The 27,597-nt window shown below is 35.1% G+C and overlaps 2 protein-coding genes and 1 pseudogene across 5 annotated transcripts; 2 read left to right on the top strand and 1 right to left on the bottom strand.

The window, feature by feature from the left end:
• Positions 1-154: 154 nt before the first annotated feature.
• LOC127160824 (GTPase IMAP family member 8-like) lies at positions 155-7,711 on the top strand. Of its 4 annotated transcripts, XR_007826856.1 has the most exons (7): positions 155-211; positions 644-703; positions 1,669-2,362; positions 2,447-2,482; positions 2,600-3,253; positions 4,573-6,062; positions 6,175-7,711. XR_007826856.1 is itself a non-coding variant. In XM_051103480.1 (6 exons), exons 3-6 carry the CDS (start codon positions 1,975-1,977, stop codon positions 5,811-5,813), a joined length of 2,289 nt encoding a protein of 762 aa, XP_050959437.1. In that variant the 5' UTR covers positions 155-211; positions 644-703; positions 1,669-1,974; the 3' UTR covers positions 5,814-7,711. The 4 variants fall into 4 exon arrangements, 3 of the variants coding, with proteins under 3 accessions (XP_050959437.1, XP_050959435.1, XP_050959436.1); XM_051103480.1 differs by having other exon boundaries at positions 1,669-2,332; positions 4,573-7,711; XM_051103478.1 differs by having other exon boundaries at positions 4,573-7,711.
• On the top strand, positions 7,588-16,918 carry LOC127160820 (GTPase IMAP family member 8-like; annotated as a pseudogene).
• A 5,337-nt stretch (positions 16,919-22,255) lies between these two features.
• On the bottom strand, positions 22,256-27,591 carry LOC127160819 (uncharacterized). The gene is made up of 3 exons (XM_051103475.1): positions 27,019-27,591; positions 24,294-24,541; positions 22,256-24,209 (listed from the first exon to the last, which is right to left on the bottom strand). The coding sequence occupies exons 1-3, from the start codon at positions 27,524-27,526 to the stop codon at positions 23,919-23,921; spliced, it is 1,047 nt and encodes a 348-aa protein (XP_050959432.1). The 5' UTR covers positions 27,527-27,591; the 3' UTR covers positions 22,256-23,918.
• Between the last annotated feature and the right edge of the window lie 6 nt (positions 27,592-27,597).

The following is a 27,597-nucleotide window of genomic DNA, read 5'->3' as shown; positions in this document are numbered from 1 at the left end:
TTACCGTAACGCGTAGTATATGCGCACGGCTAGAATGACCGTGTTTTTCAAAATAAAGTGAAGCGACGAACTTTTAAAATGACCACAGTTCACTCAGTTTTTCTAAGTTTAAATTCATGTTATATCAGTACTGTACAAGTGCGTTTGATCGCCACGTGACTTTCGCTCTAGAAACCGAACGGAGTTGCTGATATAATGGCAGACAGCGCCTGTAAGATCTGGATTTAACTAACCAGATACCTGTACTAACATGCCCCTTCAGTTAACCAGCAGAATTAACGGTTACTGACAATGGATAATCTCCCTTAAACAACTATAACTTTTTTATGTCGAGTTGTTTGCTGCGCTGTTGTTGTAGCCTGTTTAAAATGGTAATTTCCAGACGGTACACAAACATTTGCTATAGCGAGAGAAAATCGTGTATAACAACAAAGAATAACAACAAAGTTGACTGACTAATGTTATTTCAGGCATGTTTTTATATTGGCATAATGTCATAACACTGAAAGCTATAAGCTGGTTTATTCTAATTTGATTACTTTTTCAAACTCACCCTCATTACAGTATTGCTGCTTGTAGAAATCGTTCAAAGTTCTTTTCAGAGTGTTATTGTGGAGATTGTAATGTAGGACTTTTGTTTCAGTGATTGCTGGTTACTGTCTTGCTCGCAGCAGTAGTTGGAGCATAGATCAACCTCCTGAAAGTAAGTCTTTATATTTATAAATACATGAAGAAAATGAGGAGTGTGTGGGGATTATGGGGAATTCATTCACTTCAAAACATAATGCAATCAGTGTTGCCAACTAATTTTCAGATACAGTTGCTTTGATGTCATTGCGTAATCACGACGCAAAGTTGTCACAACATCAAATCTTAACCAAAAAAGTAAAGTAATATGCATAATATAATATCAACATGTAAATAACTGTATTTTTAAATACCCTAAATTATTGAACACTTACACATTTTTGAATGATTACAGTTTAAGTTTTTCTTCTAATAGTAAACTAATAATACTACAAGTTCTCAATAATTCTGCTTTAAGCAGTGTATTAGTAGTTAGTTAGTTTGCTACACTCTAAGGAAAATCTGTAAAATAGGGCACAATCTACTATGTTAATATGAAATAATTTTTTGTATTGTTTTTTGTTTGTTTGTTTGTTTATTTTACCTGCATTTTAAATTATGCATAGTGTTTTCAGGTCATAGGGTTCCAATGGATAGTGGATAATGTCCTGGAAAATTACTAGTATATTTTCCATTTTCTTACAGTGTATTAACTGATTAACAATCGCAGGTACAAGCTACTAACAAAGTGTATTATAAATGAACAGTTATTATTATTATTATTAAATTGAACAATTGCAAAGAGCAGCAAACTCAATTTGCGTGATGTGTGTACAGCTAGGCATCTTTAGTTTCCTCTTTTTGTGTAATTTGGATGGAAAATGTGTGCCTTTTTATTGTCTAAGTCACTTATCAAAAGTTGCTAAAAGTTGCCAAATAAATTTTAAAAATTGCTAAATTTATTGCTAGGTGCTGTTGGAATGAAAAGTTGCTAAATTTAGCAACAAAATTGCTAGGTTGGCAACACTGAATTCAATTGCAAATATGCATCCTTCTGGTAAATACTGTAAAAAAAAAAAAAAAGTGTGTCATCTGTTTCAGTATATAATGTGACTCCTCTGAGGATTGTTCTGCTGGGGAAAAGTATGTCAGAAAACAGCCGAGTGGGAAACTTCATATTAGGACGAGCAGCGTTTGACAGTGAAGCTCCTCCAGGCATAATAGAAAGACTTACAAGGAAGATTGAAAGACAAACACGTGATCATCATCAACAGTCCTCAGCTGCTCCAGACAAACATCTCAGATGATCAGATCACACAGACAGTGAGAGAGTGTGTGTATCTGTCTGATCCGGGGCCTCATGCGTTCATTGTCATACTGCAGTATAATGATTTCACTGAGGAGGACATGAGACAAGTGAAAAGTGTCCTGAAAGAATTCGGTGACGAGGCGATTAAACGCACCATAGTGATAACGAGTGATGAAGAGACACATGACGCTGATAAATTAATTAAGCAGTTAAACACCGAATGTGGAGGAGGACATCTGCAGCTTGATCATAAAAACGAGGAATGGTGCTCTGTAGTATTGCAACGATTAGAGGATTTCCTCAGAGAAAACAGTGAAGAATATCTCGCATGTGAGCCGTATTGTGATACAGAAGGATCATCAGTTGATGAAGATTGGAGCAGATCTTTTACCTCACTCAGAACAGAAGAGGAAGAGGAAGTTTCAGACACCTCTACAAAGAAAAAGGAAGCAAAAGGTTTTCTTCATAATATATCAAAAATATCATGTAAGTATTACTGCTTTTGCAATTACATATTCAGCTGTGTTCTGACACCAATTCTGTATTCTTGTGTCCACACATTTTTTACAGTTAGTTCTCCAGATCTAAGACCAGATCGAGCAAAGAGTAAGTTTATAAACCGAGATATAGAAAAGTTTTTCAATTGCTGTAACATTTGCGAAATTAATATAATTAAAAAATATATATTTCTAAAAATGTAAACTTTTTTTGTTGTTGTTTAAGGAAGTGTACATGCAAGCAGAAAACAGAAGCTGTGTGTTGTGTTGTGTGGAAGTGATGGAAGACTAAAAGCCTTTGTATCAAAACTTTTAAGAGGAAAAAAGCAGTTTCTTCCCTCCTTACACCTGAAAGAGAAAGAGTGTGCGAAGAGAGACGTGGAGCTTCATGGTCGTCTGATCAGTCTAGTGGAGCTTCCATCTCTGACTCGCCTCTCAGAGGAGGAAGTGATGCGTCAGACTCATCAATCTGTCTCTCTCTGTGATCCTGGAGTTCATGTATTCCTCCTCATTATTCCTGACGCTCCACTGACCACTGTGGACAAAGCAGAAATGGAGGTGATCCAGAGAACTTTCAGCTCAAGGATAAAAAAACACCTCATCGTTCTCATAATCCAAGAGAAGAACATGTTTAGCAAACTGATTAGTAGTAAAACCCAGATGTGTCTTCAGTCATTTGAAGGTCGACAGTTTCTTTTGGAGAATGGCTCACAGATTCCAAATCTGCTGCAGATTGTGGAAAACATGGTACAAGAAAATGGAGGAAGTTGCTACACAACCTTCACGTACCTTCAGGCTCGAGTAGAACTGGAGAGAAACAAACACAGAGCTGAAATAGAGGAACTGAGAAGATCCATGAAGAAAACTCAGTCAACAGCAGGTATGAGTTCATGAAAAAGCATGTTGACGTTTGTCATTATGTGTTCAAGCCCTCCTGGTAAGTTTGTATTAACGAGTTGGGAAGTCATAATTATAGTCATAATGTCAGGTGCATGCAGATCACTTTGAAAAACTGAGCAAGATTTTTTAATACTCTACTTTTAGACTGAGGGATAAACGCAAGACAATACTCGGCCCTGAACAGTGGTTAGGGCCTTGTATTTAAAGAGTGTGTGATTGCCTGCAGGTGAGTCCGTAATTAGTGAAATGGAACATGGGAAATGCATATTATCATGCATTACTTATTTTTAATAACAGAAAACTGACTTGGAACTACCTGTGCATTAATGGTTTTAATGAACACCTGCACACACATATAGAGAGAGAGAAAGAGAGAGAATGTTGGGAAGAGTTTCTTTTAAAAGTAATGCATGATAATATTGTGTTACTCCATAAAAAAGTAACTAATTGCATTACTTGGTTACTTTTTATGGAAAGTAATGCATTACGTTACTTTTGTGTTACTTTTTCTCACCTGGGTTGGGCTTGCTTATTTATTTTAAATAACAAAAAAAACTGACTAGGAACTACTTGTGCATTAACGGTTTTAATGCACTCCTGCACAAACACACATATACAGGTGCATCTCAATAAATTAGAATGTTGTGGAAATGTTAATTTATTTCAGTAATTCAAATTGTGAAACTCATGTATTAAATAAATTCAGTGCACACAGACTGATGTAGTTTAAGTCTTTGGTTCTTTTAATTGTGATGATTTTGGCTCACATTTAACAAAAACCCACCAATTCACTATCTCAACAAATTAGAATACCTCATAAGACCAAAAACAACAAAACAAAACAAAACAAAACAAAAAAAAAAAAACATTTTTAGTGAATTGTTGGCCTTCTGGAAAGTATGTTCATTTACTGATTGTATAAGTCACATTACCTGTAATGTGTTACTCCCAACACGGTTTATAGAGAGAGAGAGAGTTGACCCCCCCTAATGTTCAAGACATAGTTATGACCTTGATTTAAACCCCTGTGTTTGCCCTGGTTATGTGTCTAGTCTTCTCTGTTTACTGGCTGCTGTGTGTTTGGTTCTCCCCTGTTCATGGTTTCTGTTGTTCAGGTTCATGTTAATTCCTTCAATAAAGACCAGCTGCATTTGGATCCTCTCATTTTTGTCCTTGAATCGCCAAGTGTAACAAACAAATGGAAAAATCTTACCATGATTGGTTTAGTAAATGTGATTTTTTTTAGTTTGTTTGTTTTGTGTTTTGCATCAGTAATTGTTCTTCTCTTTTTGTTCGCAGGTTTAACACACAGTTATGTTGCTGTGAGGATTGTGCTTCTGGGAAAGACGGGTGTTGGGAAAAGTGCAACAGGAAACACAATACTGAGAAGAGAAGCTTTTATGTCGAAACTAACTTCACGCTCAGTGACCAGAGAGTGTGAGAAAGAAACCTCTGAGTTCAACAGAAGACAGATAACTGTTATCGACACTCCAGGCCTGTTTGATACTGGAGTTGATAATGTTGAGACCAGGAAGGAGATTGTGAAGTGCGTCTCAATGGCGGCTCCTGGTCCACATGTGTTTCTGCTGGTGATTCCACTGGGACGATTCACTCAAGAGGAGAAAGATGCAGTGAAAATGATCCAGGAGATGTTTGGAGAGAAATCCAGAATGTACACCATGGTGCTTTTCACCAGAGGAGATGATCTGAGAGGAACAACAATTGAAGACTTTATTGAAGCTAATGATAGCTTACAGTACCTCGTCCATCAGTGTGGTAAGAGATACCATGTGTTCAATAATAATGAAACTAAAGATCAGAGACAGGTTTCTGCACTGCTGGATAAGATTGACTGTATGGTGGCAGCAAATGAAGGGAGTTTCTACACCAGTGAGATGTTCCAGCAGGTGGAGAAGAACATCAAAGAGGAACAAGACAGAATCCTGAAAGAGAAAGAAGAAGAAATCAAGAGAAAAGAAGAGGAGCTGAGAGCCAAATATGAAGCAGAAATTGAACAAATGAAGCAAGAAAATGAGAGAGAAAGACAAGAGATGCAAAATGAACTGAGGAAAAATGAGGAAGAATTAAGAAAGAGAGAAGAAGAGATCAAGAAAGAAACGGATGAGAATCTACAAAAAGACCTGCAGAGAAAACTGGAGGAGAAACAGAAACTATTTGAAGAAGAAAATAAAAGAAAAGAAAAGGCTTTGGGAGAACAACAACAGAACTTCATAAAATACCTGGAAGAAAATCACGAGAAAGAAAAACAAAAACTTCAGGAGAAAATTCAGCGTGAATCAAGAGAACAAGCAGAGCGTGAATATCTCATAAAACTCGAAAGAGAAGTAGCTAAAGCTTTAAAAGAAGCTGAAGAACAACTGTCGTGTAGTGCAAAACGAGCTCGTGACTGGAGTCTGTATGGAGGTTTTATTGGAGCAGCTGCTGGAAGTTTAGTTGGTTCTTATGAAGACATTGTGTGTTGGATTATCAGCAAACATTCTAAATATCAAACCCAAATACAAATTGAAGGGTGTGTTTAGGTACAACCCCAATTCCAAACAACTTAGAATGCTGTGTAAAATATAAATAAATACAGAAAGCAATGTTTTGCAAATCTCATAAACCCTTATTTTATTCACAGCAGAACATAGAAAACATCAAATGTTTAAACTGAGGAACTGTACCATTTTAAGGAGAAATTTTGAATTTAATGGCTGCAACATGTCTCAGAAGAGAAGTGTTTTTAAAAAAGAAACAGCTGGAGGAACATTTAACAATAGGTTAATCAGGTCAGTAACATGATTCTGGGTATAAAAAGAGATATCTTAGAGAGGCAGAGTCCCTCAGAAGTAAAGATGGGCAGAGGTGAATAACTGAATCTATGTCATGTTGTGTGGATAGGAAGAAGGCGAAGGAAATGGCGGAGAGTCCAAACTTTGATTTGCATTAAATGTGTGACGAGGGAGAACACAACATAAAGTAACTGTGACCAGACAAACAAAGGCTGAACAGAATGGGGTTTAAATACCTGGACAAACAAGAGCAAATCAATGACATGTGCGGAGTAATTAATCAAAAACCATAGTAACACATGAGGAACAGAAACAAGAAGCAGGAGAACAGGGAAAACGAAACCAACACACAAAGAACATGTGACAATTTACAAATTGTGGAACAATGCCAGAATAATAATCCTCAAAGTAAAACTTTGAATATATCATCTTCTGCAGTACATAATTTCATCAAAAGATTCAGAGAATCTCTTTGTGCAAGGACAAGGGAAAAAAATCAACATTGAATGCCTACGGTCTTTGTGCCCTCAGACGGCACTGCATTAAAACAGGTGTGATTCTGTAATGGATTCACTGCATGGGTTCAGAAAAACCTTCAGAAATCATTGTCTGTGAACACAGTTCACTGTGTAATCCACAAATGCAGGTTAAAGCTCTATAATGCAAAGAAGAAGCCATTTGTGAACATGACCCAGAAATGATGCCATCTTGTCTGGGCCAAAGCTCATTTAAAATGGACAAAGGCAAAGTGGAAAACTTTCCTGTGGTCAGACAAATCAAAATTTGACATTCATTTTGGGAACTGTGGATGTCGTGTTGTCCAGATTAAAGAGCCGAGAGATCATCCGGCTTGTTATCAGCGTTTTAAACATGGATCATAAGTCACTCTTGGAGTTCAACAGTGCTGCTAGGGAAAACTTTGTGGAATTTGGTAAAACTTAAAACACAGAGAACCTCAGTAGCATTTCAAGCCTTTCAGTTTCACAGTAATAAATCTTTTTCTTTTTTTTGGAAAAGAAACCAGCCATTTGTTTGGATTGGCTGTATTAGTTGTTTATTGTCTTTTTTCTGTCTTTTTTTCCCCCTCTACACATCTTATCCAGTCTTTACCAAAATGGTAATCTTATTGCAAAATTGTTTGAAAAATTTCCAACAAAATGCCGTGTGTGCTGACTCTTAGCTCAGTTTATCTCCAGCAACAGATAAACACATAGTTGTAGGTGTTGGGGAAAAAATTATATTTTATATGAAATAATGTGGTTTAGATAGAAAAGAAACAAACATGTTAAAAAATTGTGTTCCAGTTTTTTCAAGGTTTTTATTACTGTATCTATACACAGTACAAATGTTTTTGTTTTGAGTATTTATAGGTTCTGCCTGTTCTATAGCGCTGTATTAAGTTGAAGAATATAAATATTTTAACCTGCGCCCTCCTGTGGTGGGTTTAGTGTACGCATGCTCATTTCTATGTCAGTGTAAAGTTTGCTTGAGGTTTGGAAAACGTCGAGGCTTTGGTGCTAAAATGGCGCAGATTTCGGGTAAGATGTTCAACACACATATTTAATACAAATCAAAATAATATTTTAAAAATATAAAAATGTTTAGTTTTACTGCTGTCCTAAAACGGACTTTCTCCATGAAATAAAATAAAATACTCCAGACGCCTGCTTCTGTGTGCTGATGTGTATGCTCTGCCATTTTATTACTTTGAACAGCTTATTATTATAACTCTTATTATCTGACTGGATTGAGATTTTAATGACATGAGCGGAGTTACGCGACTATTTACTGCGGTCACGCCAGCCGCACTTTTTTTTTGCGCATCTAATCGCGTACTTACGGTATGGGTGCTGGGCGGTCAAAATGGATGTAAAGACGCTGTCAGACCGGCGTTGTCTTTATGCTTTTAGCTGATATTTTCAGTAGACTGCTGTTCACGAATATTGCTGCATAAAATCTAATTTAACCCTTAAAAGACCATAAAGCTACACCAGAATAGTTGCATAGATTTGAATGAATCTCAATACATAACATACTATTTATTTATTTATTTATCAAAGCTGATTTTTTTAGGTTCATTAGTCCAGTCAAATGATCCTTCAGAAATAATTCTAATATTCTAATTTGCTGCTCAGAAAACATTTATTAATATTATTATGTTAAAAAAAGTGGAGTACAATTTTTCAGGTTTCTTTGATGAATAGAAGTTCAGAAGAACAGTATTTATCTAAAATAGCAATCTTGTGTATTAAGAAATGTCTTTATCATCACTTGTGATCAATTTAAAGCATCCTTGTTAAATAAAAGTATTAATTTCCATAATGTCTTTCCAAAAAAAAAAAAGAAAGAAAAGAAAGAAACACTTTTTTCTAAGAAATGCTGCACTCAACTGTCTTAAATAATAATAACAGCAGCAGCAACAACAACAACAACAATATATTATATTGTGGCGCTGAGGCCGGTTGCTCCTCGTTATAAATGTGTTCACTTTATTATCTGCTATGAGGGGAAGGGCGAGGTGCACGGAGAAAAAGGGGAGAGCGCGTTGTTCAATTCAGAGTGGAAGGAAAGAGAAAAAGGGGAGCTGGAAGAGAGCTCACGGAGAAACAAAAAGATAATAACCCCCTGCGTTTTCTTGTGTTTCGCTAAGTTAGGACGCCTCCTGATACCCTTTGCTTTAGGTTGTAAGTTAAGGAAATAAAAAAAGGCCGTTGGCTGTTTGTTGAACCGGATCTCCGTCTCCTGCCTATTTCATCTGGGAAGTCGCACGACGCTACAATATATTATTAACACTAATATATATAATTATAATACTTCTTGAGTATTAATGTTTCTTGAGCAGCAAATCAGCATATTAGAATGATTTCTGAAGGATCATGTGACACTGAAGACTGGCGTAATGATGCTTAAAATTTAGCTTTGATCAAAGTAATAAATTACATTTTAAAATATATTCAAATACAAAACAGTTATTTTAAATAGTAAAAAAAAAATAATAATAAAAAAAATTCACAACATTGCTGCTTTTGCTGTATACTTAAGTATCTGCAAAATATTGAAGAAAAATGTACTTTCTGTGATTTAGAAACCATTGTACATCTTTTTTGTGACTGTGTTTGTAATATTTTTTTTTTTGGAATGAGTTATGTACCTATCTCAGAAAAAACAAATGTTAGAATATGTATAAACACATTTTAAATTATTTTCTGTTATTTTAATTCTAATTCTTGTATTCAATATATTGTTAATCTTTGTATTATACTTGGCAAGTTTTTTTATCCACAAATGTAAATTCTTGGGTAAGAGCCCAGTACCGTCAGTTTTTTTTTTTTTTTTGGTTGACTATAATTCTTACACTTTGTCTTTGATGGGCATAAAAAACAAAAAAAAATCAATCAAAAGTCAAACATTGCTTTCACATGAAGCCACATGAAGTTTGGAGGTCTGTAGCGATTGACTTTGCAGAAAGTTGCACTTCGTGGCTGAGATGCTGTCGTTCCCAAACACTTCCACTTTCTTATAATACAGCTGACTGTGGAATTTTTAGGAGCAAGGAAATTTCACGACTGGACTTATTGCACAGGTGGCATCCTATCACAGTTCCACGCTGGAATTCACTGAGCTCTGAGAGCAACCCATTCTTTCACAAATGTTTGTAAACACAGTGTGCATGCCTAGATGCGTGATTTTATACACCTGTGGCCATGGAAGTAATTGGAACACCTGATTCAGATTATTTGGATGGGTGAGCGAGTGCTTTTGGCAATATAATGTACCTCTCTCAAAAGAAAAAATGAAGCAAACATATACTAAACCATGATTTTTCCAGTGTACAGAGGTTCATGGGAGTATTTTGTTAATTTGTTGCAAAAAAAGTGGCAAGATATCAGAACCAAACCGAACTGAAAACCGTGGTTAAAAGCTGAGGTACGTATTGAACTGTGGACTAACTGTATTGTTGCACACTGTGTAAAAATAAGCAATATTTTAAATTTAATATAATTAAAAAAAAAAAATTTGTTGACATTTGGATTTAAAATATTCTAAAACTAAAAAACTTACCAGAGCCTGATATTCTCTGATTTTATTACATTTTTATGAATGTCTGACGTTGTTGACAAAAAGTGGACACACAACTTTGAAACCTTATGAAACGCGCATGTGTCATTGAAAAATAATCTTACTTTGATATGAGATATTATTGTTATTATTATTATTTTTTTTTTATAAAACAAGCTCTTTTTCATCATTAAAAAAAATCCATTTTATAGCAAATGAATGATTGAACCCTTCTCTGCTGACACACTTGTTTGTATGTAGTGAGAAGACAATAAGTGTCATAGATTTGATATGAGAAAAATGTAATTGAAGGGGATCATTGTGATGAATACCATTCTATTATTAATCCCTCATAACATTTACAATTGAAAGTATTTTTATTTTTAAATCTAATAGCATTTACAATTGCTGAGCATGTTTTAGTTTCGTACCAGTGCTGTTTTCTAACTATAATTGTTATAATTGTCCTTCTATCTGGTGGAAGAAGAAATTGTTGTTTGTAATGTGTACTCATGTTGTGAATTCATTCAGTTAGCCTGTATGAATCAAAGTGAAACCTTTTATCATTTCACATTTCTTAATTAAAGTCGTATTCAATATTTTCAGTGTTTTTTATGTATGCATGTGTTTTTGTGTGTTTCAGTGTGTGATCTGAGGATGGGGAAGAACATATCAGAAAACAGCAGAGTCAGAAACTTAATCCTGGGAATAGATATTCATGAGAGTGATGTACCTACTAAGCTGCACAGTGTGTTGAAAATCGGGGGAATGGTGAAGGACAGACATGTCACATTCATTAATACTCTTCATCTACTGAAGCCAAATATCTCAGATCATCAGATCACACAGACAGTGAAAGAGTGTGTGTATCTGTCTGATCCAGGACTTCATGCATTCATAATCATAGTGCAGTATAAAGACTTCACTGAGGAGGACCTAAGAAGAGTGAAATATGTGCTCAGCAAATTCAGTGAAGAAGCGATTAAACGTATCATCGTTCTCACGACTGATGATAAGATAGACGACTCACACATAAGTCCTGTAATAAGGCATACAGCTATTCATCAGTTAATAAAGGAGTGTGAAGGAAGGCATATTGAGTTTGAAAAAAAAAAACCCCAGAAAGGCACTCTGACATATTCAAGAGTGTTGATAAGATACTCAAGAGAAACCAGGAAGAATATCTCACATGTGAAATATATGAAGATGTAAAAGGAATATCAGTGGATGAAGAGCAGAGCAGATCTGATGGTTCAGTCAGATCAGAGGGAAAAAACAAGGAGCCTTCTTATTATAAAGATGATGGAAAACCCAAACAGAGAAAGAGAAGTGAAGGAAGTCTAAGTAAGTTCTCAGAATTTCTCTTATTATGCTCTTAATAATATATGAATGCTATAATAATATATATATATATATATATATATATATATATTCTAAAATCTAGTTGTTGTTTAAGGAAGTCTAACATCTTTAATGTGTTTTTCAGGGTCACCAAGTTTGTCTGGAAAACAAAAGCTGAATCTGGTGTTGTGTGGAAGTGATCCAACATGTAAAGTCTCAGTGTCAAAACTTTTACGAGGAAAACCTGTGAAACCTTCAAGTCAGAGAGAGAGCAGTGAAAAGTGTGTTCAGAGAGAGGAGAGGATTCATGGTCATCTGATCAGTCTGGTGGAGCTTCCAGCTCTCAGTTGGCTCTCAGATGAGTGAGTGAAGAGTGAAACTCTCTGCTATGTGTCTCTCTGTGATCCTGGAGTTCATGTTTTCCTCATCATTGTTCCTGTTGGTCCACTGACAGATGAAGTCAAATCAGAAATGGAGATGATCCTGACAAACTTTTATTCCAGAGAGCACTTAATAGTACTATTTATCAGTGATGGCACTGTTAAAAGTCCAGTGACAGATTTGATAAAACACGACCCAGAAACTCAGAGGTTAATCAGTCATTATGGCGGCCGGTACTGTGTGATGGGATTAAAATAGCATGAAAATTCACTTGGACAAATCCCTGGTTTACTGTATTATATAGAAAACATAAAGACTGAACCATATTCACTTCAGATGTATGTGAAAGCTCAAGAAAACAGAGCCAGACATCAAACAGAGGAGAAATATGAAGAAAAGCTGAAGAGAATGGAGAATGAAATCAAAGTGTTAAAGCAGAAAATTCAATCAGAAGGTGAGTGCTTTTTTCTTTAGCTTTATGCATCTTCATCAGAATTTAGAAATCATAATCTTGCAGCAGTCATGCTGAAAATAACCCCAAATGAAAATTACCCCATGATTTACTGACCCTCAAGACATACTAGGTAGGAGAGGAGATACTAAGGAAGTGAAAAGTTACAACATGCCCCGTAAATGGGGTACATTGTAACGTGAGGGGCACGTTGTAACTTCACCATGACAGTTTAAAATGTTATTTGATCGAATGAAATAATATGCACAACAAACTAAAATATTTTGTCAATAAAATAAAATAATGGCGTTTTTAAGAATTAAAAAAATCACATTTTTAAACACATCGCAACCATGCGTGGGACGGCCCCAATCGCAAAACTCAGCTGTACAGTGTAGTTCAAAACAATGTGCGCAAATAGATGAAACACATTCAGACATTCAGAAAAACACTCCCCTCCTTCCAAACACAGCTCTCACAGAACACCAGACACATACGTTCAACGTTCCCCATCAGCGCGACTGGAATATAAAAGTGGTTCGTGTCTTCTGCTGACCTTTCAAGCATTAATAAACTATCTAAACTGATAAATAACAGATTGGCGATTAAAATAATAGCATATTTGTCTCATTTTAAATGAATACTAAAAACTGAGAAGAAAAATTTACTTCAGCCAGAAATGTAGTTTTACTATGGTAAAATAAACATTCATCGATATCATCAAAAGGCTTTTGAATTTTGGCGTACTTTTTTCTTTGTATTGTGTTGCCATGGCAACTAGTAAATACCATAAATTTGGTTATGCTAGCGTGTGTGAAAATATTTAAACCACGTGTGTTACAACTAACCCCGCGTTAGTTTGTTCCTCGCGCACCCCTATATATGACTGTCTTCTTTCAGACCAATACAATCAGAGTTATTGTAATATTAAAAATGTCCTGAGGTCTCCAAGATTTAAAACTTGTTTATTACTTCTCACCGGAGCTTACACTACGTTTATGTCCTCAATCATTCTCTGGAACTCAATGTAACTGTGCCTGTGACAGTTGAAGCTAGAGATTATCTTTTATAAAGTTTTTAATATGTATATTGTTTTCATATAAACATTGATTTACATAAATCCGTGTAAAGCAATTTTTATGATGAATTCATGTGTTTATTTTGCTTCAAAATCTCAACCACCATTTACTGGAATTATAAAGCTTGAAAGAACCAGGATATTTTTTTTAAATAACTCCGACAGTATTCGTCTGAAAGAAAAAAGTCATATATAGGGGTGTACGATAATGATAGAAAATTATATCTTTATATTTTCGGGAATTTTGTCGATAACAATAATTCGACAATATTTTGCTGAGCATGTTATTGTGCTGGTACCTTGGCAGGTTTAGGCATGCCATGGACAGCTTTTGATATTCTTCATATTCTGTGTGGTGGTTAGTTTGCAGGAGTAACTTTTTCAGCAAGTTTAAACTTATTTTTACCTTTTACGGGCATTTTACCTTTATTTGACCTTTTTTTCCTAACCTAATTAAATGCATGCATTATCTTTTGTATCAAAACCTTACAAATCACTGCGTGAGTGAGTAATTCAGTAATTTATTCAACTGATTCTTTCAAACAGATGATTGATTCAGTAATGATGTGTCACTCAGAGATGCAAAACAGTTCTGCCTTGGCTTTGTTTGGAACATGATTTACCCATCCTCAAACAATTTACACTGAGGAAATAGAGCAAAAACAGGAACTTGTGTCTAAATTGTAACTTCTTGTTTATTAGACTGTTCTATAAAATCAATATCACATTTGCAATTGCACTGATATTTGGACAAACATGATATTTTGATATTACCTAGCCTGCATCAGACAATAGAAATGTAGAAGGCATATAAAAGTCATACAGGGGCACATTTGCCCCCTTGTCTTGAATTTTGGGGGAATTCTGAATGTATTTTAATCACTGACTAAATCACGCAGTACAAGCATGAACTCTAATTGTACTTGCGCTGTAGTCTAACTTACATCTCATAGTGTATGCATGAACTCTGTGGGTGTGCTATTGTTTGTTTTTTGCAATATACTTTATAATGTCAAATCATATATAGTATACCTATAATGAAAAATGAATAGTTGCCTGAAATTAATCACAAAAAAAGTGTCCTAATAATTATTTCTAATAATCAGAGTAAGGACTTAATCACAGTAAGATGTTTACATTCCACAAGCTTCACAAGCTGTAACAATCTCATTGTAACGGGGACTCAACAGACAGCGTGGATAGATCCAAGCGCAAGCTTTATTAGAACACAGCATGGTAAACAGGCAGGGTCGCTCTCCAAACAAACAGCGATAACCAGGGCAAGACAAAAGCGTAAATCCAAAAGCAGGCAAAAGGGTCAAAATACCAGTGGGCAGACCAAAGTAACAAATGAAACAAAACAATGAAAATAACAAAGAAACAAGACAATGGCTATGGCAATGGCAATGGCATGAAACAATGAAACAAGGCAATGAAAACAGGAAAAACCACTTGGTAGAGTCGGCATCAGCAAAACAATACTTCGCAATAGCTGTTTGGTATAGGCCTCCTTAAATGGCCACCAAACAGGAAGTAACCCAAGAAGCAGCATAATTTTTTTTTTTTTTTTTTTGAAAAGATTTGGAATTAAAAACACAAAAAATAGAAACTGCATTATATTAATAAATGTATACATGCATTATTTTTAGGTCCTGAATGTTTAGATGATCCAAAGTGTCTAAGGATAGTGCTGATCGGAAGGACAGAAAATGGAAAGAGTGCAACAGGAAACACTATTCTGGGAAGAAATGAGTTTGTGAGTCAAGCAAGCTTGGATTCAGTGACGACTGATTGTCAGAAGGGAGTTTGTGAAGCTGCTGGTCGATCAGTAGCTGTTGTTGATACTCCAGGACTTTTTGACACAACACTAACAAATGAACAAGCAGTGGAAGAAATAGTGAAATATGTTTCACTGTCGTCACCTGGACCTCATGTGTTTGTCATTGTGTTGAGTGTGGGGAGATTCATTCAGGTGGAAACAGACACTGTAGATCTGATAAAGAAGATCTTTGGTCCAAAAGCTGCTCAGTTCAGCATCGTTCTGTTCACTAGAGGAGATGATCTTGAGGGTGAATCTATAGGAGAATATGTGGAGAGAGGAAACAATGCCAAGGTCAAGAAACTGATCAGAAATTGTGGAAACAGATTCCTGTCTTTCAATAACAGAGAAAAACAAGACAAAACTCAAGTGATTTGACTGTTAAACATGATAGAAGAGCTGAAAAAGATTAATGAGGGTCGTTACTTCACTAATGACATGTTTGAGGAGGCAGAGATGTCCATTAAAAAGAGAATGAAGGAAATAATGAAAGAGAAAGAAAGAGAAATTCAGGATCAAAATGAAAAATTAAAAGCCAAATATGAGATGGAAATGAAAAACATGATGAAGAAACTTGAAGAAGAAAACAAAGAGGAGATGAGGAGAAAAAGAAACTGCAGAATCAATTCAGAGAAAAAGAGGAAAAACTCAGAAAAGAGTTTGAAGAGAAAGAGAAAACAGAAGAAACGAGAGATTGAAACCCAGAAACGATCAGAAGAGGAACAACAGCACAGAGCTGAATATCATCAAAAAAAAGAAGAAATGAAGAAAGAGATTAAAAATCAGATCACAGCATGAAAAACTAGAAAAAGAAAGAGAAGAAGAAGATAGAAAGAGAGAAGAGAGATACAGACAAGAGCAAGAAAAGATGAAAAAAGAACAAGAACGTATAATAACAGAGTTAAAGATGAAACAAGAAGAGGAAATTGAAAAGAGAGATTTAGAGAAGAAAAGGAGGAATGAAGAAGAGAAAGAGAGACAAGAATGGGTGAGAAAAATAAAAGAGGCTGAAAATGACAGAAAAGAGGAAATGCAACGACAGCAGAGAAAATGGGAGGATGAAAAGAAACGACAGATGAGAGAACGGGAGGAAGAAGAAAGAAAGAGAAAAGAGGAACAACTGAGAGAAAAACAAGAAGAACTGGAGAAAATGAGAAAGAGATTTGAAAGAGAGAGAGAAGAAGAACGACAGAAGATTGATGAGGAGAGACAGAAACAGAGAAGAGAAAGAGAAAGAGAGAGAATATGAAGAAAGGAAACTGGAAACAAAAAGATTTTATGATCAGCTGGAGCAAGAGAGAAAACAGGAGTGGGAGAGAAGAAAACGAGAAGATGACGAAAGACGAGAAGAAGAGAGAAAGAGATGGAAGAAAATGATTGAAGATCTGAAAGAAGAGCAAGAAGAAGAGATGAAGAGAAGAGAAACAGAGGAAAAGGGGAGAAAAGAAAGAGAACAGAAAGAGCGAGCTGAAATAAAAAATGAATATGAAGAGAAAATAAAAGTCATAGAGAAGAAACATAAAGATGAAGCCAGAAAACAAGCAGAAGAATTTTATGATTTCAAAGAGAGAAAAGAGCAGCACGTTCAGGATCTCCAACAGATGCTGGAAGAATATCAGAGACAACAGAAATTACTGGAAAAACTCTATCAACACCTGAAAGATGAGAAAAGTCTGAAAAAAGAGATTGAAGTTTTAAAAAAGCGACAGTGTAGACTCATGTAAAACTGTCATGTTCATTAGGGAGCCAAACATAAAAGACACTTTTTTTTGGTAGGTTTAGTTTTGGTTTTCTCTCAAATTATGGTGCACAGTGGAGAAGAAATAAAAGAAACAATACATTGTTGAAAAAGTTATTTTGTTATTCTGATACTTTTTTGAACATTTCATATTTAAATTTTTCCATATTAAGTACTTAAGTATTAGATAAAAGTACTTCAGTATTAAAAGCATCAAACACTGCAATATTATTTTTCCAGTGTTTTCACTTCTACAACGAAAACTGACAACAGACATTTTGTTTCTTTTCAATCTGGTCATCTTAAGCATAGCATCCTTAAATTTAGCATCACTTATTGTGAATAAATAGATAAATAAGTAAGGTAATCTCTCAAATATCTGAACATTTGCTCTGCTCTGGAATTGCACTCATGATGTCATGATGTTCTGATGATGTCAGTTTGATGGCTTTTGTAGAATATCCTTAACCACACTCATCTAACCGTTAGTTTGCTGCCAGTGAGAGATGGAGAGGAGGAATGCAAAATTAAATCATATACTATTTCATATTCCATTTCAGTTGAAAATACAGACTTGTAAGTGACTTTTATGTGAGTTTAAAGGAATAGTTGACCCAAAATTTTTTCCTGAGAATGTGCTTATCCTCAGGCCATCCAAGATGTAGATGAGTTTGTTTCTTCACCAGAACAGATTTGGAGAAAGGTAGCATTGCATCACTTGCTCACCAACGGATCCTCTGCAGTGAATGGGCTCAGAATAAGAGTCCAAATAGCTGATAAAAACATCACAATAATCCACAAGTAATCCACACCACTTCAGTCCATCAATTATTGTCTTGTGAAGTGAAAATCTGTGTTAAAACATAAATAAATAAATAATCTTCATCCACTGAAAAAGCACCAAAAAACAAGCTAATTTTCAGTTTTGGGTAAACTATTGCTTTAAGTGGTTTTATGTGGTTAAATAAGATTGTGTTTTAATTGTTTTACATCTCTATTTTGCTTAAATTCCTTGTATTTAAGGTGTCAAAAAAATTCAGAAATTAACATTGTATCATTTTTAATACAAATTAAACTTGCAGATTAAGAACCTTTAAAGAATGTCTCCATTTGTACACAGAGCCTCTGTTAGTATCTGTGATTGTTTCTGTGGGTAACTGTGTAACTTGTACATTATTTACCATTTATTATTAGCTATTTTGTGTTGTTTTGTTTTCTCCCCTTTTTTCTGCTTCTTCTTTTTTTCCTTCTTCTTCTTTTAGTGTTTTGTCTAGGTATTAAGGAATTGCCTTTTGCATTGTTGATGTACTGTTTCCTATTTAATACTGTGCAGACGCCTTGTCACAATTCTGTATTGTTAAAGGCGGTATATAAATAAAGGTGATTTGATTTGATTTGATTTGATATTAATTACTTCTTTTTTTCCTGTCAAGCAGAATCTGTGAATGGAGTCAAAGTCCCTTCCAAGAGAAAAGAAAGAAAAAAAAAAAAAAAAACTTGCAAAAATGGCAAAATATCAAAATACTTTTCAAACTCACATTTCAGTAACACAATTACAATCTGAAAAACATGACACAAACTGGTATCACAAACATTGTTTCCTCCCCTAAATAACTCTTTACAAAATTACAATAAAGTATTAATAATTAATTCATATTATTAGTATTATCAATCAATTAAATCTTATTAGGTAATTAATATGAATTATTTTAGTATATTTAGTTTGGAGTTGGAGTGCTTTCATGAAATACCTTTTAGTTGTGAATATACACTTAAGACATGCACGTGCACACACAAACACTGAATTTTGGCATAAAACTAATTTGATATGGTTATTTACAGTACAAGTGTCATGTGCAGAAGTCCTTTTCTCCTGTAAAAAATTGTTCAAATGCTGTTACAAAGAATGTGTGTGTACTTGTTTATGCTACATTGTGGGGACCAAATGCGGACCCCACGAGGGGGGAAAGAAAGTAAAAGATGTTTATCTCAAAGTGTAACATTTTTTTGGGTAGGTAACAGGTAGGTTTAGTGTTAGGGTTGGGTAGGGAATTAAAAAGTATTGTTTAATCAGTATAAAAACAATAGAAGTCTATGGAAAGTCGACCACAATTCACAAAAACAAACGTATGTGTGTGAGAGAGTTTTAGCAGGTGATCTACAGGAGGAAGTTTGAAAGACAGACATGTGATGTTCATCAACAGTCCTCTGCTGCTCTAGACATCATCATATCACACAGACAGTGAGAGAGTGTGTGTGCATCTGACTGATCCAGGACTTCATGTGATCTTACACGTACTGCAGTGTAATGACTTCACTGAGGAGGACATGAGAAGAGTGAAATATGTGCTCACGAGCGATGAAGAAACATGCAGAGCATGCTTCAGCAATTAACTGAGTGTGGAGGATAACATATCCATCATGAATGATAAAGAAAAAAAAAACCCTGATATTTTTAAAGAGCACAGAGGACTGCACTCATCAGTGGACAGAGAACAAGACACAAAAAAGGTAAAAAAAAAATATGATGCAAGCAGTGCAATTTACAGTGTATCCAGAAAGTATTCACAGTGCTTCACTTTTCCACATTTTGTTATGTTACAGCCTTATTCCAAAATGGATTAAATTCATTATTTTCCTCAGAATTCAACAAACAATACCCCATAATGACAATGTGAAAGAAGTTTGTTTGAAATCTTTGCAAATTTCGCACACAACCACATAACTGCTTCGTATTCTGATTGAAATAACGCAAATCCAGGTTTCATGTGTCATTCACTTCTTTAAGAATAAATCATAATACGAATAAATATGTACATGTGTAGTTTTGTGCATGTTCATTTTGTAGTAATCCTCGCTTCTCAAGTACTTCTAATAGTTAATAATAATATTCATCATCTTAATATTCTTCATTTATTTTGATTATATGTGCCTACATGAACCATGCTCAGGCAAAGTCCCTTTAAGGTATTATAGTCTTTGGTAACAGGTAATGTGATGTCTGCCTCTTCCATCCTCAAAGAAAAACCATACTTCTCCAGTAGGGTTGATACCGCTGAGGCAGTTCATTTGCAGTTCAAAAGAGTTTTCCCTCTTTTCCTCTCTTTTATTTGCTCTTGTTTGCTTTTAAATAGTTTGTAAATGCCTGTGCACATTTTGCTTTCGTCAATTGACTGAATCGACAACAACAAAACCATCATATCGAACTGAGCCGTTACACAAAAACAATTTTTTTTTATTATTTTGTATGGCCTCCTTTGGCCTTGATAAAAGCATGCAATCTTGCTAGGATAATTTTAATGCACTTTTCCACAGTCTCCATTAGTTTCTATTTGTTCCCAAAGACTTGCTTTTACAATTTTTCACATTTGCTAAAACACTAAACCCCATTCTCTACACCACATTCCCAATAGCCTATAAACCAAATTGTTAAAAACCAAATCACTCGTTCTGCAAGACCTTAAACAAATTTAGGCAGTTTAGTCACTGTTTGCAGATTTCATGCACTCTTTTTGCAAAACACATTCTCACTCACTAAGACACAATTTTCTCTGTGATGAACTTGCGATGCAAATCTCGAAACACAAGAAAGCAAAAGTTAAGCACAACTGCAATGCAGCTGTCATCGTTTACACACGATAATTCAAAATTCTTCACACTTGTTTCGAAATATTTAAATATACAAAATATAAGCTAGTTGAAAGTGCACAGAAGGCAGGGATTCACTTTCAGAATAAACATTTCCTGATAATTTACTCACTCCCGTGTTATCCAAGATGTTCATGCCTTTCTTTCTTTAGTTGCAAAAAAAAAAAAAAAAAAAAAAAAAAAAAAAAGGTATTTGAGGAAAACATCCAGTATTTTTCTCCATTTAGTGGGATTTTTATGGTGGCCAGCGGGCTGAAGGTCCAAATTGCAGTTTTAATGCAGCTTCAAAGGGCTCTACACGATCTCAGCCGAGGGACAAGAGCTTTGTCTAGCCAAACGATCGGTCATTTTCTTAAATCAATAAAAATGCATATACTTTATAACTACAAATGCTCATCTTGCACCAGCATGACAATTGCCCATTTGTCATATAAGCGTTCAGTAGGGTGTTCATGAGCGTCCCCTTTGCAGCCGTTATGCACCCTTGATCTGCGCTTCTTTTTTTAACATTTTTTTTATTAGTATTAGCGCACAACATACAACATACGGTAAACACAAAACACAAAAACATCAGTAGAACTGCAATGACCATAATCAGAAATGACAACCTGAATAATGTTAGTAGTATGTAAGTAGCAGCAATGGAACAGCAATGATAATAACAGTAATGAAAATAATCAGAAATGTCAATCTGAATAATATTAGTAGTATTGGAGTAGTAGTAGCAAATATAATAATAAATACAGCAATGGAACAGCGATGATAATAACAGTAATGAAAAAATCAAAAATGACAATCTGAATATTAGTAATAGTATTTGTACTAGCAAGTATAAGAAGAAGAAGAAGAAGAGGAACAATAATAATAATAATAATAATAACAACAATATCAATAATACTACTAAATAATACTACAGATGGTGATGATAACAATAATATTCCGTGATGACGGCAACAGTAATATCATTAATAATAACAGTAATAATAGTGATAGTATAATAATTCCAATAACATTAATTAAAATAACACATACCCATAACCCAACACATACCACATCTATCCTAACCTCTGTTTCAGTGTTTAAGATGTGTATTTTATTTTTATTTATTTATTTTTTTTTCTTGATCTGCGCTTCTGCCGAGCACTGGGGCAAGCTTCGCAGCAGACTTGTACCCAACAATCAAAGCAGCATTACGTCATGAAAGTGCGGACTCAGACAAAGACCATGAGGGTTTAGGGTGTGATTTGGGACAGGGCCTATCACATCACTACTACCTTTTACCATTAGCTGATGGATTGTTCGAGTTGTGATAAATCTGATGAGGTCATCTGGTGGTGGACTGGTGTAACTGCATACTGTATGTGACAGGATAATTTATTAAAAAATTGAATTTAGTCTGTTTGCCTTTTATGCTAAAAGAAAATGTTATAACAATGCTAATGTAACATACATATCATTATTAATCTAATCAGCTACTATTTCCAGAGACTTAATGTACCACAGAACGAACATGTGTAGTACTCCTGAGAAGTATGAAAAGAAGTACAAAAGATGAACAAAAAACAAGACAAAAAGGAGCGTTGCAGTGATGGCTTCATTAATGGCGTATTTACTCTGAATGAATAAAAGCATATGCATATAACAAAAGCTCAGCAAATTACAACAACTACACATGTATCACTCTTTCCCAGTGATGACTGAATGTAAACATGAGTGACTTCAACCACTTTCCATTCTAACAGATGAAATAAGAAAATATGATCAACAGGCTAACAAGCTCTTTCTACACAGTTCACATGCTCTAATCTAAAAAAAAGACTTGTGTCATTTTCAACTGACACAGTGACAATAAATCACGTTTTTTGAAACAGGATAAGATACTCAATGTACACATAAGCACACATAAGAATTAAACTGATGATACAAAAATACAACTGGGATATCAGTCACATGTTCATTTTTAAACACTGTTCAATCCCTCGTATCTGATACATTTCATAAAATGACGACACATATCAGATTAATTAAAGTAAACGTAATGCATAAACCCAGGCACAAAGGGGTTAAATTAACCTAAATGTGCCAATTTAGGATAACTCAATAACCTGAAACAACTTCATGAACTTTTATACACTCACATAACATCGACCATTCACCAGCTAGCGCGACTATCGCGTTAATTGCGAGGCACCCATGGTAACCATGTGCTCAGGCCTACTAGACCCATGACACACTATCAGTAAAGCAAAGCGAACTGCTATTAACAGTAAATAGATCATCAATAATCGCAATACACAGTGTTCATCCTGAAACGAAAGTGTGTTTTGTGCATCTTGTTTTGCGATTACCTGAGAAGTATGAAAAGAAGTACAAAAGATGAACAAAAAACAAGACAAAAAGGAGCGTTGCAGTGATGGCTTCATTAATGGCGTATTTACTCTGAATGAAGCACATCACGGGCGCGCCACCTACTGAAGTGTGTGATGACGTCATGACGCAGGCATGCCGAGCGAAAATAATACATTTGATAAATACACTTTAAACACAAATAGGAAATGAAACACTATTTAGCAATATTAGGAAAATAACGTTATAATGGATTCAAAGGAAATTTATCACATAAACATAACTAATTTTCACAATTCAATATATCACACATGCACAACAGTATAGTCATAGTGAATCATCAGAGTATCTAAAATAATGCATTAGACAAGAGGATCAGGACTGACTTACAAAATGGATATCATAGCGCTGACCCACAAAATGTTGAGAAGCACCACCGTGCCTGCTTATTATATGTATAAAATGAATAGATTGCCCTGCACAAAATATTGATTTGAGTCTAAATTACCAAATTACCACAATGACATTTTTCCGCAATACAAAACAATTAGGCAAGCAAAAAGACAAACATTATGACATTAATTTACACATTAATATTTCTTAATCTTAATTGTACACCCCAAATTATTTGTATAACTTTCTCCATTTTAAATTAAATTTAAATTCTCATTCAGTTTACTTCTAGCTGGTTTCTTGTTCTTCTGAGGCATATTTTATTGCTTTAACTACATACTCTTGACACTTTAATAAACATATTCATTCTTGATAAGTGTTTCTACAGTCTCTTTTAGCTGATCTCCACAAGTGAAAAGAACGATGGAGTACTTTAACATCAAACATCAGAAAAGCATGACATTAACTGCACAGGTTTCATTTGTGTTAAATTCAGAAGTATCGACTACAGACACAGAGCTGACTTTATTTCTCTTGTTTTCTCTTATAGTCCTTTCTTTCTCCTTTTGTCTTCCTCTTGCCTAAATCTCAGAGCATCTTCAAACATGATTACTGTAATGTCCTCCATTCTGCTCTATCATTGTGTCAATCTTTTGCAGTAGATCGTTCACCTGTTTTCGTTTTCTCTTGTTTTTATTGTCGAAGACATGAAATCTCCCTCCACACTGCTGTACCATACTGCTTAAAGCACTGTTTTGCTTAATGAATTTCTCTATGGGTTCTTTATCTAACCAATCTCCATAAGAGAAGAGAATGATGGAGTATTTTAAAACTTCTTCACCAAACAACATCTCAATCATCTGAAGAATCTGCTGGTCCTCTTCAGTGATCTTCATATGCAGAGGAAAAACAATGAGAAAAGCATGTGGTCCAGGACTGGATAAATTAACACTTCTTGCTATCTCTTTCATTACCTCTTCAGGATTCATCACTGTGTCAAATAATCCAGGAGTATCAACTACAGACACAGATCTGTCTGAAACAGTGGCGTGAGCAACGGAACATTTATTAGTTACTGAATGTAGGCTACAGATAGCATCAAACTCTATTTGTCTCAGTATTGTGTTTCCAGTTGCACTTTTCCCAACACCACTTCTACCCAGAAGAACAATCCTTCTAGATGAGAGACTGACAGCAGAAACTCTTTGCAGTCTTTTTGGCACTGTATGAAAAAAGAAAACAGATCACACAACCACTTATTTTACTTTGACATGCACTTTATATACTGCATTAACTTACTATTTTAATATACTGTAGTTAACGAACACACACACACACACACACACACACACACACAAAGTGTACACAGACCATTTACATCCCTAGTACTAAATCTGATACAGGTCAGATGTTTTGCAATGTGATTGCAGTGTGAACAGTCATGTCGGATTTCATGTGACTATTACGGCACTCTAGATAAACATTCGTCATAATTCTGTGCTGACGGGACACACTTAAAAGATTTTACATACTATCCAAAGTTATCAAGACAGTTGTGAAAAGTAATCAGTGGAAGTAAAGCAAAACATGAGGCTCATATCATAACAATTTCAAAACTCTACTGTCTTTTGTCACATCCTTGTCTTTAATTTTCATATTGCCTGTGAATAATTTTGCTGGCTTCTGCAGCTGATCACACTATAAATTAACGCATAATCGCTTCCTTTATGTCCTCCATGTTTACTTCTGCATGACAGTGCACTGCGAAAGTGTTGCCAAATCCACTGTTTCCTTGCAGAATTGGGCTACTTTTTCCACTATGCCGTGGGTTGTTGTCCAACTTCGTAGGTTTTCGCGACCCCACTAACATATTTACCCTCCTGAACATGGTTGGGCTAGTTTTGGAGTAGTTTTGAGAAGCAGATGGGCAGATTTTGTTGTTCTTTTGTGCATGAGGGCCAAGTCAGAACCATGATCTGTTCACACTTCAAAACTGGAAATTTGCCACATTTAAAGCAACAGCTTTAGCTATATGAGCAGCTATACAAAAAAATCTGACAAAAAATAGAACTGAGCACTACACACAGAAAAAAAATGGTGCTTCAGCGGTTCTTCAGTGGTTCTTTGGGGTCGTTAAGGTGCTATATAGCACCACTGTCATACAAAGAACCTGTTAAGCCTCTGAATAAGGATCTCTAACTCTCTCTTAAACTCTTCAGTTGGGGAAAGGATTAAAAACAACATTAACATACAGTGTATTTCCTGAAGATCTTTTTGCCCCTAAGGCCCCCATAAGGAAATATTTCCCACATAAGACCTTTTGACCTTAGAAAAGCATAAAAGTGATTCAAGACATTTTGCCATTGCAGTAAATATATTTACTACTATTGTAGCAATACAAGCCCCTATGATTGTTTCTATTGAGCACAATTTTTGTTGAAGTAATAAAATGCTATACACAGCAAAATCCCCAGTGTTAATTTAACACTCTGAGTGTGGACACATATAAACACTGAAGCAGTGTTGAAGTTAACGAGATAATTAGGTGATTAACGAAGTGATGATTGATCATTATTGAAGACACCTGATGTTAATATGCAGAATCACCAAAGGAGAAAACCAAAATTTTTAATCAACCATTATAGTGGTCAGTGTTTGCATTAGTTGGGCTCTTGACCCTTAAATCTTCAATATTAGGTCTTTTTGGTTGTAATTACTGAGTTATAACAGCCAGACAAGCAAAGAGCAAAAGTCAGTAAGATGGCATTGACTGTGCTTGACTTAATCATCATATAGTGACTTGAGTATTTGACATAGAATTTCCTTACAGAGTACAAAAAAAAAAAAAAAAAAAAAAAACTGAACAAAAGATGAATCAGTTTTGCCATAATCAGATGATGAAAAAAAGTTTATCTTAATTTAGACACACAGACATGAAGAATCAGTGTGAGAATCACAACAACGGTGACCATCAAAAAGCGTGTTGTAGCCAATCAGAACTCATCCATGACTCCCATCATGCATTGCGGCATGAATAAATTATGAGAGTTCAGAGTTGATCTGTTTATCTGAATATGCCGTTTGTCACCATTGTTGAGATTCCTGGGCTGGTTCTTGATGTCTATGTGTGCCTAGGTGAGATGCTTTTTTTTGTTTTTTAACAGGTTGTAAGAAAAATCTTTCCAAAATGTACAGGAAGTGCTGGATCTTCTGTGGATTGTCAAGGCTATTACAATAAGCAAAAAAAAAAACCTAACTTAGAGATTAGACTCTATGTGATTTATGGCAAACAATGAATATGTTAAAACGTAATCACCTGGTGACTTGAGCTTCAACTCAAAGGGTCAAGAGCCCAACTAGTGCAAACACTAACCACTATAATGGTTGCTTAAAAATTTTGGTTTTCTCCTTTGGTGATTCTGCTTATTAACATCAGGTGTCTTCAATAATGATTAATCATCACTTCGTTAATCACCTAATTATCTCATTAACTGTGTATGGTACATCTGATGGTTCTACATAGAACCATTTGACAAAGGTGCCATATAGCACCTTTTAAAATAGGTGCTATATAGCACTAAAAGTGGTTCCCCTATGATTACGAGCCAAAGAACCACTTTTAGTGCTATATAGCACCATTTATTTTTAGAGTGTAAGGCTCGCTGTGTGAACGTAGCCTAATTTGTAGTTTGTACTCACGGTTTGTTGGATTTTGCTGTTTCTGTTTCTCCAATTCCTCTTGTTCCATCTTCATCACCCCACACATCTCTCTCTCTTCTTCTCTTCTCTTTCTCTTTCTGTCATGATTCTGTCTTTCTTCATTCATTATCATTCTCTCTTTCTCTTCTTCTCGTTTGATCATCAGTTCCTCTCGTTCTCTGTCCAGTTGTGCCACTTTCTCCATCATCGTTGCCATTATTTTCTTTTTTTCTTCTTCATGTTTTTTTATCAGCTCTTCTTTGTCATTCATTACTGTTTTATATCGTTCTTCTCGCTCTTTGAACCCTTCTTCTCTTCTCTTTCTCTCCTTCTCACGATTCTGCCTTTCTTCCTCGATTATCATCTTTGATTTCTTTTTCTCTTCTTCTAGTTTCTTTGTCAGTTCTTCTCTTTCTCTATTCAGGTGCCCCACTTTCTCCATCATCGTCGCCATTATTCTCTCTTTTTCTTCTTCATGTGTTTTTAACAGCTCTTCTTTGTCATTCATTACTGTTTTATACTGTTCTTCTCGCTCTTTGAACTCGTCTTCTCGTTTCTTTCTCTCCTTCTCATGATTCT

Source organism: Labeo rohita, unplaced genomic scaffold (assembly GCF_022985175.1).
Source record: "Labeo rohita strain BAU-BD-2019 unplaced genomic scaffold, IGBB_LRoh.1.0 scaffold_464, whole genome shotgun sequence".
NCBI lineage: Eukaryota > Metazoa > Chordata > Actinopteri > Cypriniformes > Cyprinidae > Labeo > Labeo rohita.
The sequence above is the reverse complement of the archived record's forward strand: the minus strand, read 5'-3'. Positions and strand labels throughout refer to the sequence as shown.